At 37.0% G+C, this 13,952-nt stretch overlaps 1 protein-coding gene across 1 annotated transcript; it reads right to left on the bottom strand.

The window, feature by feature from the left end:
- Positions 1-7,581: 7,581 nt before the first annotated feature.
- Positions 7,582-13,574, bottom strand: LOC124217249 (uncharacterized). Its single transcript, XM_069135365.1, has 2 exons — positions 13,228-13,574; positions 7,582-8,173 (listed from the first exon to the last, which is right to left on the bottom strand). The coding sequence occupies exons 1-2, from the start codon at positions 13,572-13,574 to the stop codon at positions 7,582-7,584; spliced, it is 939 nt and encodes a 312-aa protein (XP_068991466.1).
- Positions 13,575-13,952: the final 378 nt, after the last annotated feature.

Below are 13,952 nucleotides of genomic sequence, written 5' to 3'. Positions count from 1 at the left end.
GCTACAGCGTTTCTTGTAGAAAGGGAACGGGTTTTCTACCTGCGCGAGTACTAAGGTGCTTAGGTTCTATAACCTTGCAGAATAAACTGTCCAAGCATTTCAGTTCGTTTTTGACATCCACCACGGATAGACGTACGAGAGAAACCCCCAAGAAAAAAATCAAGACCTGGCATCGCCGATTGATCGTAAGTAAACGATTTATCTAAACTTTTCCAACTTCAATCTTTAAACGCGTTTTTCTCAGAATGGTGTTTTTCAAAACGGTTTCCACTCTCAAAGGAAGAGTTTCAAAGATATCTAGTTCCAATTTCGGGAGAAAATTTTAAACGTCATTCTTTATCGCGCTATGGAAGCTTTTTTTTTTTTTTTGAAAACTTCCTATTTTTTTTTACGAAAATGTTACGTCCAGCATATCACTTCTCTCTATTTTTCCTACTCGCTAACTCTCCCGCAGTTCTTACATTAATCTCATGGTCTCTGTCCTGTCCTCTTATCTCTACGTAGTCTCACGCTATTCACTATCGCGCTTACTCATCAAATTCCATTCCCTACTCCTAGCATTGTCACACCTTTTCTGCACCCGTACATTTCACGTCTCGAGGAACACTTCTATTCTAACTCTCAACAACGTCACATCTAGACTTCTTACATAGCTTCATACAGCACACTTCGTTTTTACCGTCATCTGAACTTCCTCGAAATAAATATATTAGTAATATCTCAAACAAACCCTACGTTATTCGATCCTCATCCTGATTTCCGGTTGTCCTGGAACTTAAAAGCGAAGCCAACCAGTTTACTCTTACCGCTCAGGAGTAACTCTACTCACGGACGTAACAAAAAACTGTCGAAAAAAAGGGCCACATTCGACACTTTTTGTTCAAACCGCCGCCATTTTGTCAAGTTTGAAAAAAAAACCCCTCCATAGCGCGATAGCGACTTTCCTACAGATCAATAACCTTTTTGAAATTTTTTTTTCAGATCAAAATTGCGGCCGTCATCGTGGAAACCGTGCAGCACCTTTTTTTTCACGTGAAATTACAACAATTTATACAACAATGATGCACTCAATAAATAAACTTTAAAAAAATCATTTTGTTTTCTTCATAAACGTATTTATTTATGAAAAAAAACCGGACCAATTAGCTTATGTGAACATTAAAAAAAAAATTCGCGAAAATCAGTGATTTTTCGGAGTGTCACACTGAGACGATCCCTTAATAGAATAAAGTAATAATTGATTCAAATAAATTATTTTTACTCACGGATAATATTCATATCCTCATAATATGTGAGCAAATAATTAAAAAATACGGAGGATTTTTTGAATAATTATATTTATTTTAATGAATTTATTGATTGTGAAAAAACTTTTATTTTTCAAATTTCTCTTTTTTTAAAAGTAGTTGAAAAATCATAATATATGTATATGTATATATTTGAATATTATACATTAATATAATTGAATATAAATACATTTATTTATATGTATGTTATACATTAATATAATTGAATATAGATGGAGGTAATTATGTCGAATAATTTGATAAAAAAAGGAAATAATTGATTAAATAAATTATTTTTCCTAATGAATATCATTTTTATTTCAATTTATATGTGAGTGAATAATCAAAAAATACGTAGGATTTTTTCAATAATTATATTCATTTTAATGAATTTATTGATTTTGAAAAAAAAATTTTTTTTTCAAATTTCCCTTTTTTTAAAGGTGAATTAAAAATCGTATTATATATATATGTATATATTTGAATATTATACAATGATATAATTGAATATAAATGGAGGTAATTAAGTTAAATAATTTAATAGAATAAGGTAATAATTGATTCAAATAAATTATTTTTCCTAACGGATAATATTTATATCTTAATTAATATGTCAGCAAATGATAAAAAAATACATAGGATTTCTTGAATAATTATATTTATTTTCAATTAATTTACTCATAGTAAAAAAATTTTTTTTTTTCAGATTTCTCTTTTTTTAAAAGTAAATTAAAAATCATAATATATATATATGTATATATTTGAATATTTTACACTAATATAAATAAATATCAATACATTCATTTATATATATTGTTACAAAGGGTGAAATCACCCGTTTTGCCCCCTCTTTAATGATCTAGTAGTCAGCATAGATAAAAGACGTTTATAAACCTCTTATGTCTTTAAAAAGAATAAGGTTGCTGCGCCAACCAACATTATTGTAAAAACAGTCTTGTTTCAGACTTTTAACGAGAAACACATATTACGCATTAAAAGCATTTTCACAATATTATTCATTCACGCTCTTGATTTCTTTGACTTAATAAGTAAACTCGCGGATCCATATTTTATTAACGTAACGTCAAGAACGTTACATTTGGTGTCAGAAGCGGGATCTTGAGTTTCTTTTTAATTAAGTCGATTCAGTGCGTGTAATAAACAATGAGCAGTAGTCGTATGACGCGCTCACGTCGAAGGGAAAGTGGAGAAGAATCTTCTCTCATGGAAAACCCGAGCATTCCAGAAGAAATTTTATCACCTTCAGTGGACCCTCTTTTAACTCCTTCGACGGTCTCTCAGCTTGATCTACTGAAGATCCTGACACAACAACAAGAAACTGCTGCTCAACAACAGCAACAACTAATCCAGCTGCTTCAAGAGCAACAAGAGGCTCGAGAGCGTTCAGAAACTAATCTTCAGAACCTTCTTCGGACGACTGTGGCAACCCTTCAATCCGTTCATCAAATGAGTGGCGCTGGAGGACCTGCTTGTCAACACTGCGGTTCTAGAGTCGCTACTCCTGTTTCCTCTCCTGTTCCCTCGCCTGTTTCTATTCCCGTTGTTCAAGAGATCCGACATCCAGGACAAATCCAGGATGTTCGAGACTCAAGGTCTGTGCCTTTTATTAGGAGAGTAGTTGAATCCCCAGTTTGTAGAAACAGAGTAAATAATGGGGTTGATTTTTCCGAGCCTCTGTCTCAGGTTCGTCCTCAATACTCTCATTTGAGTCAATTGAATAATTCGAGACTTCCTGGGGTTACTTCTCAGATTAATGAGAAACCCTTTTGTCCTTTGAAACCGCCAATTTTTGATGAAAAGATTCCATGGGCAGAGTATGAACGTCAATTTAATACTATTGCAAAGCATAATCAGTGGGACTCCGCCATGAGGGCCCACAGCCTTGCCTCTTGTCTTCGGACGCCGGCTCTGAATGTTTTAACGGCATTGTCTGAAGAAGAAATTTCCGATTATGAGAAACTTAGCTCTGCACTAAAGTTGAGATACGGAAATGACCACTTGACGAAACTGTACACGGCTCAATTACAGACTAGGAGACAAGGACGAGACGAAGACCTCGCGTCTCTAGTCAGGATATAGAACGGCTTTCACGTGTAGCATTGCCAGATCACGAGCCGTCTCATAATTTATTAGCGACTCAAGCCTTTTTAAACGCAATTAGTGATCCAGAAATCAAAATGGCCGTTGGAACATCGGGCCTCACTTCTCTGCGGGAGGCAACGGCCAAAGCCCTTGAGGTGGAGGCAATGAGGAAACAATATTTTGGGCTGAACAAGCTTCGTCGGATTGAGGTGTCCGAAAACTCCTCAGAAAGACGAAGTTTTGAACACTCGGAGGAGTCAAAACCTCAAAATTATAGAAATAAAAATAACAATAGTAATTTTAAACCAAGAAATCGAGGTTCTTTTCAAAACCAACAAAACAAGCGTGTAAATAAGAACGCGGTCATGACGAGTCAAACCAGCTTGGCCTGTTTATTTTGTCATAAAATAGGACATGATGCTAATCATTGCTTTTTACTTAAAAAGAATAGTAGAGAAATGATACAAAACTCGCATTCAGATTTCTATAATTGGCGAAGAAGAGGTATAGAGGTTGGGGAAGAAAATCCTCAATCCTCAAACTAACTCTTCTTCTGAGGCTGGTTTGAGGAACTAGTTTCAGACGTTTTTATATAAAATCATCATTGGAGTTAACCTCTTTCTTTGAATTATTTTGGTTATGCGTGACAGGCATTCCCAACCTATTTTATTGCCTGTCAGGGAAATGAAGCTCGTCGAAGGTTAGGTAATTTTCGCGACTTCGAATCTCATTTATTGATGAAAATTTTCGATCTTCTCAATCGCTCGTCTGAGCTCAGAGTAGATTTAATTGTTTATTTGCGAGTTTCCCCAGAAACTTCTTTTGCTCGAGTAAGTTCCCGTTCTCGTGAGGAGGAATCGAGCATTTCTTTAGAGCTACTTAGAACTATTCATGAGGTTCATGAGGATTGGCTAGTAAATCAAACCTTTTCTTCTTTATCGGCTACTGTTTTGGTTATAAATGCAGAAGCTACAGCCGACCAAGTTTTTCTAAAACCTTCTTCTTTTGAATCGGATTTTGTATCGGATAGGCTTTGGTTTATTAATGTGAAAAGAGCCACGATTATTTTTCGAGGTCGATGAGCGATTGCTTGATTTTCATATTTTATTAACCTTAAGTGTCAGTTTTTGTGAGTACTTTTTCAGGTTACTTGACACAGCCTTTTCCCATCCAATCTTTCCCCGATTCCTGAAGATGACTGGTGGTCTTATTTTGAAGAAGGACGCAGAAATGATTCAGATAAGATCGTTTCTTTTCTTTTGAATACATATTTAATTTATTTTATTCGTGTATTCTTCCAAATTCACTAACTCCCAAATTCACTTAGTGAATTTGAATTGTTATACCACCACTTACATTTGTCCTCCAAACTCTAGGGTGTGCTGTCTCTGGAGAAGCCTTGAATTCAGTCACCAATTCCTTTTCCCTGTTTACTGTGCCGGTTCTCAGAGGGAATCAGCTTTTATGTTCCCTCGGACCCAGAGTTCTTCCATGTATGGTTTCCCCCCTCGTCGTACTCCTCTGTGTTTGGTTCACCGCACTATTTTCCCTGAAGAGGAATGGATTTTCTTTTCGACGGCGATCCGAATGATTTTATTGTCTTCAAATTCATAAAGCCACACGACACTAGATAACACTTACCTTTGTAAAAACAAGGCACATAAATTTTTGAAATTATTTAACGCTCAACTATCTGCTCAAGGTTTTCTGTGGTTTACCTTGAGACTGTGGGCAAATGCCAGATAGTAAAAAAGGGAGTTCTTAAATTTTTAGAGCCACAGCTCCAACTCACCTTTGAGCACTGGCTACTAGATCACCTTTATAATTGTTTTACCTTTCCCCAGTCGGGACGACTCTTTTCCTCGGGGGGGAGTAGTGTTACAAATGGTGAAATCACCCGTTTTGCCCCCTCTTTAATGATCTAGTAGTCAGCATAGATAAAAGACGTTTATAAACCTCTTATGTCTTTAAAAAGAATGAGGTTGCTGCGCCAACCAACATTATTGTAAAAACAGTCTTGTTTCAGACTTTAAACGAGAAACACGTATCTTGCATTAAAAGCATTTTTCACGATATATATTGTTCACGCTCTTGATTTCTTTCGATTCAATAATAAGTAAACTCACGGATCCATATTTTATTAACGTAACGTCATATATTATACATTAATATGATTGAATATGAATGGAGGTAATTAAGTCAAATGTTTTAATAAAAAAGGAAATAGTTGATTGGAATTAATTATTTTTCCTGATGAATAATATTTTTATTTCAATTATTATGTGAGCAAATAAATAAAAAATATATAGGATCTTTTCATCAATTATATTTATTTTCGATGAATTTAATTATCAAAAAAAAAATTTTCTTTAAAAATTTCTTTTTTTTTTTGAAGTAAATTCAAAATTATAATATATATGTATATATGTATATTATTATATATGTATCTATGTATGTATATGTATATTATACATTGATATAATTGAATATGAATGGAGGTAATTAAGTTAAATAATTTAATAAAATAACGAAATGATTGATTCAAATGAATTATTTTTCCTAACGGATAATATTTACATCTTAATTAATATGTGAGCAAATAATTAAAGAATACGTAGGATTTTTTGAATAATATTATTTATTTTTAATGAATTTAATGATTGTAAAAAAATTTTTTTTTCCCAAATTTCTCTTTTTTTAAAAGTAAATGAAAAATCATAATATATATATATGTATATATTTGAATATTATACATTAATATAATTGAATATAAATACATTTATTTATATATATATATTATACATTATTATAATTGAATATAGATGGAGGTAATTATGTCAAATAATTTGATAAAAAAAGGAAATAATTGATTAAATAAATTATTTTTCCTAACGAATATCATTTTTATTTTAATTTATATGTGAGTAAATAATTAAAAAATACGTATGGTTGTTTGAATAATTATATTTATTTTAATGAATTTATTGATTGTGAAAAAATTTTTGTTTTTTCAAATTTCTCTTTCTTTAAAAGTAAATTAAAAATCATAATATATATATATGTATATATTTGAATATTATACAATAATATGATTGAATATAAATGGAGGTAATTAAGTTAAATAATTCAATAGAATAAGGTAATAATTAATTCAAAAAAATTATTTTTACTAACGGATAATATTCATATCCTCATAAAATGTGAGCAAATAATTGAAAAATACGTAGGATTTTTTGAATAATTATATTTATTTTAATGAATTTAATGATTGTGAAGAAATTTTTTTTTTTTCAAATTTCTCTTTTTTTGAAAGTAAATGAAAAATCATAATATATATACATGTATATATTTGAATTGTATACATTAATATAATTGAATATAAATTTATTTATTCATATATATAATCAACATTAATATAATTGAATATAAATGGAGGTAATTCAGTCAAATAATTTGGTGAAGAAAGGAAATAGTTGATTGAAATGAATTATTTTTCCTAATGAATGATATTTTTATTTCAATTAATATGTGAGCAAATAATTAAAAAATATACAGCATCTTTTCAATAACCATATTTATTTTCAATGAATTTAATTATCGAAAAAAAAAATTTTCTTTCAAAAATTCCTTTTTTTTTTAGAAGTAAATTCAAAATTATAATATATTTATATATATGTATATTATTATATATGTATATATATATATATATGTATATTATTATATTTGTATATATGTATATATGTGGGATCTGGGGGTCACTGGGATCCTACGTATCAAAGCGTGCGATGGGTGAAATATAAATGGATGTTTATTAGGTTTTACAGGTGCGTGGATACGGAGATCCGGTTATAGCGCGGTTACAATATCGGTACTCTAGCGTGTGTTGATTTTGACTATCTGCCAGGTGAGGCGAAGGATCTTCGAAAGCGCGCTGAGGATTATTCCCGAAATTGGGCGATAAACGCCGAGCATTGCCTCGCTCTAATACTAGACCGAGTGCGTGTATGTGGCAGGCGCTACATGTCTCCCCTTCTTGGAGAAATACTGTGTAGTGTGTGAGCGATGTGCAGTATTTCAAGCAGGAAACAGAAAGAAAAAAAAAAACTGGCAAAATAAAAATTTGGGTTATTTCTCATTTCTTTGTCTTTTGCGTGCAGGTTTGTTGAATGCGTGGATGGAGCGTAAGACGAAATTACAGCGCGAGTCGGACTTGTTTTTTCTTTTTTGAAGTCGTGGTCGTTGGGGCGTCGTTGTTTGCGACGGGCTGGTGTACGCTCAATGCTGACGGTCCGGCCGTGTCGTGTTGGCTTTGGAGTTCGTCGAGCAGCAGATACGCGGGTTTCAATCTGTCGATCGAAACTGGCGTGCTTCTTCCACGTAGTTTGACGGTGAAGTATTTCTCGTGCTTGTCGACGACTGGGTATGGGCCGTCGTACGGGGCGGAGAATGACGGTCGCACTTGGTCGTTTCGGATAAAGACGTGTGACGCGTTTGCGAGGTCTTGGTGCACAAAGATGCGCTGGTGTGCGTGGCGCGATGCGGGTTCTGGTGCCAGATCTTGGAAGTTCTTCCTCAGCATCCGTACCAGTTCGGGGGCGGTCGTGTCTTGCCTTGAGGGCGCAAGGAATTCGCCTGGCAGTCGTATCGGTTCGCCGAGGACGAGTTCAGCGGGAGTCGCTTCGATGTCCTCTTTGTACGCGGCTCGGAGTCCGAGTAGCACGGCGGGAAGCGCGTCGTACCACGTGTCCTCGTGACAGAGTAGCGCTGCTTTCAAGGGAGCTTTCCTGTGTGAAATTTTGAAAAAATCGATTTTTTTTTTTTTGCTTTCTCGAATAGTATACACTAGTAGTGTATATATGAGAGTTCTAATCCAAAGATGGCGGCGCTCCCCCCTAGTTCCCCCCTAGCTCCCCCCTAGCTCCCCCCTAGCCCCCCCGCCCCCCGCGACTGACGGCGCACCCTCTCTCACCCCCTCCCCCCCGCGACTCACGGCGCACCCCCCCCCCGGTCATTTTCGGCGGCTATTTCCATAGGATTTGACACACACACGCACACACACACACACACACACACGCGCGCGCGCGCACACACACACACACGCACGCACGCAAAATAATTCCTGTCGAGACTTGTTTGGCGCCGGAAAGCCGCACATAAATCAGATAGGGTAAAAACTTGCTAGATCTATTGAAAAAATTTCAGGAAATTGCTCTTTGAGATAGTGCCGACAATGCACTTAAACCAATCTGGGATAGTGGGGGAGTGGTCCCCATAAAAATTCCTCGCACAATATGCGTGTCGAGACTTGTCCAATGGAAAAATTGTAGTGGGGGTGGGTGGTATATAAAGCGTACGTCTATCGTGATCGTCACTCTGTTCTCATCGTATTCTCATTGTGAACTGTTCTCGCTCGTGAAATAACCTCGAAACGCGATGGATCTAGCAAAAGTTAACCACGTCAGCCGCCTGGAGAATCTGCCAACCAAGAAGATGTCGGAACTCGAAATTGGGGGAGTGTATGACGTCATCGGGTTACGACTGGTCAAAACAAAATTCGGGGTACGTGTTCTGGCGACAATCGATGGAGAATACAACGTCTTCTTACCACCGAGAATCGCAAGAGTTCTACAAGAAGATTCCAGTCAGCTGACTGAAATGTGTAGCATGGCCGGAGAAAATCGTCTGCAAATGAAATACCTTGGTGGAGAATTCAACAAGTTCGAATTTTCATGCAGTTATGCGCCTTAAATGAACTATGCGATCCCCCTCTACTTCCACAAAATTCATCCACGAGGGGGTAAAAGCGGGTGTGCTGGAGATGGAATAGTCAGCCTTCCACATACAATCCGTTAGTATATAATCGAGCGCAACATTCCCACTCCTCAACATGGCGATGATCCTAGACGTGCAATGTTTTATCGGTCATAACATGAAGTTTGTACCCAAGGAAGTCGCAGTCGTGAATGTAAACGGGTCGGGTCTGGATTACATCATTTTCAAGCCGCCCTATGATTTGGCAAGCCTACCACTTGAATGTAGAGCTACCAATGTATGGTTGACGCACAATCACCATGGAATATCATGGAACGCAGGCAACAAATCTCACGAGGATGTGACGAAGATTGTGAGAAAAATGGTTGAAAATGCGTGTTACGTATACGTCAAAGGGGCGGAGAAGAAGGCATGGCTGACGGAGATCGTCGATGGTACAACGAGGGTTATTAATATGGAAGATTTGCATATCATACCCCCTGCACTGGAAAAATTGAGGTATATGGAAGCGGCATCGTGGCACGACGCGAACCATGGATACTCTCCAGCGAATAACCTCCAGCAAGCAGCAGCGCCAGGCTCAATTTGGTATGATGACAACTCTGAATACATCCCGGCATACAATTGCGCCTTTGAAAATGTGCAGCGACTAAGGAGTTGTGTGAAAAACCGTTTACCCCTGAGGAGAAAAAGTGTTACGATCACTGTCACTTCACGGGTAAATATCGTGGTCCTGCTCATAATCGGTGTAATTTGAATTTCAGAGAGTCGCACACAATTCCAATAGTTTTCCACAATTTGTCCGGTTACGATTCTCACTTTTTAATAAAATCCCTCGCGTCAACTTTTCCCGGTCAAATTACACTGCTACCCATAAATAAGGAAAAATACATATCCTTCACGAAACGCGTCGATGGAACAATGATGCACTTGAGATTCATCGATTCGTTTCGATTTATGGCTAGCAGCATCGATACACTTTCCAAATATTTGATCGATACCGATAAACGCATAACACGTAAATTTTATAATAACCCGACTCAGTTCAGTTTGATGACCCGCAAAGGCGTTTTTTCCTATGAATACGTCGATTGTTGGGGGAAACTCGATGAACCGCGATTACCTGCAAAGAAGCATTTCTACTCGCACATCTGCGATGCAAATATTTCAGACACCGATTACGAGCACGCGAAAACTGTTTGGAGGGAATTCCATTTAGAGTGATTGGGGGGCTATTCAGATTTATATTCAAAGACCGATGTTCTTTTGCTTGCCGATATTTTCGAAAATTTCCGCGCTAGCTGCTTCAAAACATACGATTTAGATCCGTTGCATTACTACACTGCACCGGGACTTGCTTTTGACGCGATGCTCAAGCATACTAATGTAAATTTGCAACTTTTAGACAACCCTGAGATGGTGTTATTTATTGAAAGAGCCATTCGAGGCGGCGTAGCGCAATGTTCTAATCGACACGCTCGGGCCAATAATAGATTCATGGGAACAGATTTTGATCCAAACAAAGCGGAATCGTATCTCATGTATTTTGACGTGAATAACCTGTACGGTGCAGCTATGAGCGTGCATTTACCAATCGGTTCGTTCGAGTGGGAGTATCAGCACATCGATATAACGAACCATCCGGACGATTCGCCGATCGGTTACTTTCTGGAGGTAGATTTGGACTACCCTGTAGAACTCCACGAGGATCACAAAGACTTACCTCTTTGTCCCGAACATTTTACTCCTCCAGGTAGTAAAAATGCCAAACTCGCGACCACCCTTCACCCCAAAACAAAGTATATATTGCACTATAGGAATTTGAAACAGTGTTTGAGTTTAGGATTGAAATTAACGAAAGTGCATAGAATTTTGAAGTTTGCGCAATCTCCATGGCTCGAGCCTTACATCACGCTCAATACAGACATGCGTAAGCAATCTAGGAATGAATTTGAGAAAAACTTTTACAAACTCATGAATAACGCTGTGTTCGGCAAGACTATGGAGAATGTGCGAAATCATAAAGATGTTAAATTGGTTACAAAATGGGAGGGAAAAGGTGGTGCGAGAACGCTTATTGCCCGAGCAAACTTTCACAGCTGCACCGTATTTGACACTGATATGGTTATCATTGAAACGAATCGTGTCAAAGTTCACTTCGCCAAACCTATTTACGTCGGCGCATCAATTCTAGATCTGTCAAAAATCTTTCTCTACGATTTCCACTATAATTATATTAAAACCAACTTTTCGAATAAACAGGCTAAATTGATGTATACCGACACAGACAGCCTTATTTATCAATTCAATGTGCCTAATATCTACGATATCATCAAACGTGATGTAGATACAATGTTTGACACCTCTGACTATCCGCCCGACAATGTGTATGGTATTCCCCTTAAAAACAAAAAACAACTAGGGCTAATGAAGGATGAAAATAATGGTAAAATTATGACAGAGTTTGTGGGACTGCGAGCAAAGCTGTACACATTTACTACGATGGGTGAGGATGGGGAAAAATATGACAGTGGCGTAAAAGTGAGTAAGCATGCCAAGGGTGTAAGAAATTCATCGATAAATAGCATCACGTTTGATGATTATAAGCGCTGTCTGACGGCTTACCGAGAGTTGACTCTTCCACAGTGTTTAATACGCAGCAAAAAACACGAAGTAAGCACGATCGTACAAAAAAAATTGGCTCTGAGTTGGCAGGATGACAAGCGGCAATTGATACCTGGACAGACCGACACCGTACCTTGGGGGTTTGTCCCAGCCCCCCAATAGCTATAGGATAAACTGTAGACATAGAATTGATGTAAATATTTGATGTTTGACGCCTCGAACGATCCACCATCAGGCGGAAACGTTTCATGATCAATACGATATTTAATGGATTTGAAGTTTCAAAATGCGAATTCATATACTCAACAATTGTTTATTTATTTATTATTGATATATCAAGCAATTATTCATATTTATTCGTTTACCACGAGAAAAGTTTTCAGAAAATGAAAAAAAATTTTCAGGAAACGAAAAAAACTTTTCAGAAAATGAAAAAAACATTTCAGAAAAGGAAAAAAAGTTTTCAGAAAATGAAAAAAAGTTTTCAGAAAACTTTTTTCCCATTTGATTAACACGTAAAAAAAGTTTTCAGAAAATGAAAAAAAATTTTCAGGAAACGAAAAAAACTTTTCAGAAAATGAAAAAAACTTTCCAGAAAACGAAAAAAAGTTTTCAGAAAATGAAAAAAAGTTTTCCAAAAAATAAAATGTGTAATAATCGTATGGCAAAATTGCATATTATCATTATTATTATCACTATTATTATTATCACTATTATTATTATCATTATTATCATTATTATTATTATTATTATTTTTATTTTCGTAGTACAGAGTATGGCACATGTGCGCACAAAGGAGGTAAAATGTGGAAATATTTGTATATTCAAAATCTTTTATTGTAATTCGGAAAATACATACAAATTATGTTACATGTCTGTTTTATTTATCCAACTATTGTGCGAACTATCAAAACCCAACCACTTCACATAGAACAGATTCCCCCGCTTGCGTAATACTTTCTCCACAAGGTAGCCGTTGGGATATTTCACTTTGGCGAGCTCTTGCTCGTAGAAGCCCCCCTCGATGGGATGATCTTGATAATCGGTAAGTTTGTAGGTGGGTGGATTGGTATTTTTCACCTCACTCACGGTGAATATTTCTGTCGTCCAATTGGGTGTATAGCCTTTTTCGAATACATTCTTGTACTTGCTGATTCGAACTCGATCGCCTACACTGAATTTCCGCGCTCGATCGCTTCGTTTGATTTGCCGAGGCTTGTACACGCTACGATACAGCTGTTTTTCATTCTCCGTGCTAACATCCACCGGTTTCATCCGAATCGTGCGATGTTTGGTGTTGTTGTAGGACTTCATTGAATCATCCAAAATATTAATCCACTCGTACGATCCTTGGAGAGTAAACCGCTTCCACATTTTATTCTGCAATGTTCGATTGAAACGTTCGCATATCGACGCCTTTAAGTTGCTAAATGTCGAATACATGTTGATATTGTGATGCTTCACGAGGGCTTTGAATTCGCTGTTGTAAAATTCTTTGCCTCGATCAACGTGCAGATGTGTAGGTATACGACTCTGGATCAGTACAGATTTCATGGCAGCGGCAACATCTTTCCCACTCTTGGACTTTATCGGCACCGCCCACGCGTACTTGGAAAATATATCGATGATTGTTAGTAGGTATTTGTATCCCTTGTTGCACGAGCTGTATGCGGTCATATCGACGAGATCAGCTTGCCAGGTCTCATCCAGTCCGCGTACATCTACGAATCGGCGCGGATAGTTGCGTCGAGCCTGTCTGTGAAGTTCGGCAGCTATTGCAGTCTTCATTGTTCCCAACTCTTCACCTATCAATTTTTCGAATTGCTGTCCAACCACTCTGGTTCCTCAATCGATACTAATTCCCTGCTGGTCTGTCCCAACGTTGGTGTTGCCTGCTCCCCAATATGTTTGATGCGATTCAACGTATTTTCAATGATTTTGTTATTTATGCGTAGCTGTTTCAACTCCTCGTTGTGATTATGCGCGAAACTCTCAAAATTTGATTGAAAAGTATCCACAATATCCACAGCCATAGACTGTAAAGCAGTATTGAGAACTTTTAGGGAAACGGCGTCGGTGGAGTGCTGCGGATCAGCTATGTTACACAATCGTTTACCGTCCAAATCATACTGATTGTCGCTGGTGATTTTGAATCCAACACCCGGA

This window comes from Neodiprion pinetum, chromosome 4 (assembly GCF_021155775.2).
Source record: "Neodiprion pinetum isolate iyNeoPine1 chromosome 4, iyNeoPine1.2, whole genome shotgun sequence".
In the NCBI taxonomy this organism is placed as follows: domain Eukaryota; kingdom Metazoa; phylum Arthropoda; class Insecta; order Hymenoptera; family Diprionidae; genus Neodiprion; species Neodiprion pinetum.
Note: the sequence above shows the minus strand (reverse complement) of the source record. Positions and strands in the feature narration are given on the sequence as shown.

Excerpts from the sequence above, each read along its gene's own strand:
- LOC124217249 (XM_069135365.1), bottom strand. The coding sequence starts at position 13,574 with ATGAAGACTGCAATAGCTGCCGAACTTCACAGACAGGCTCGACGCAAC. Across the intron at positions 8,174-13,227 it reads AAGCATCACAATATCAACAT|GAAAGCTCCCTTGAAAGCAG; the intron begins GTATTCGACATT and ends AATTTCACACAG.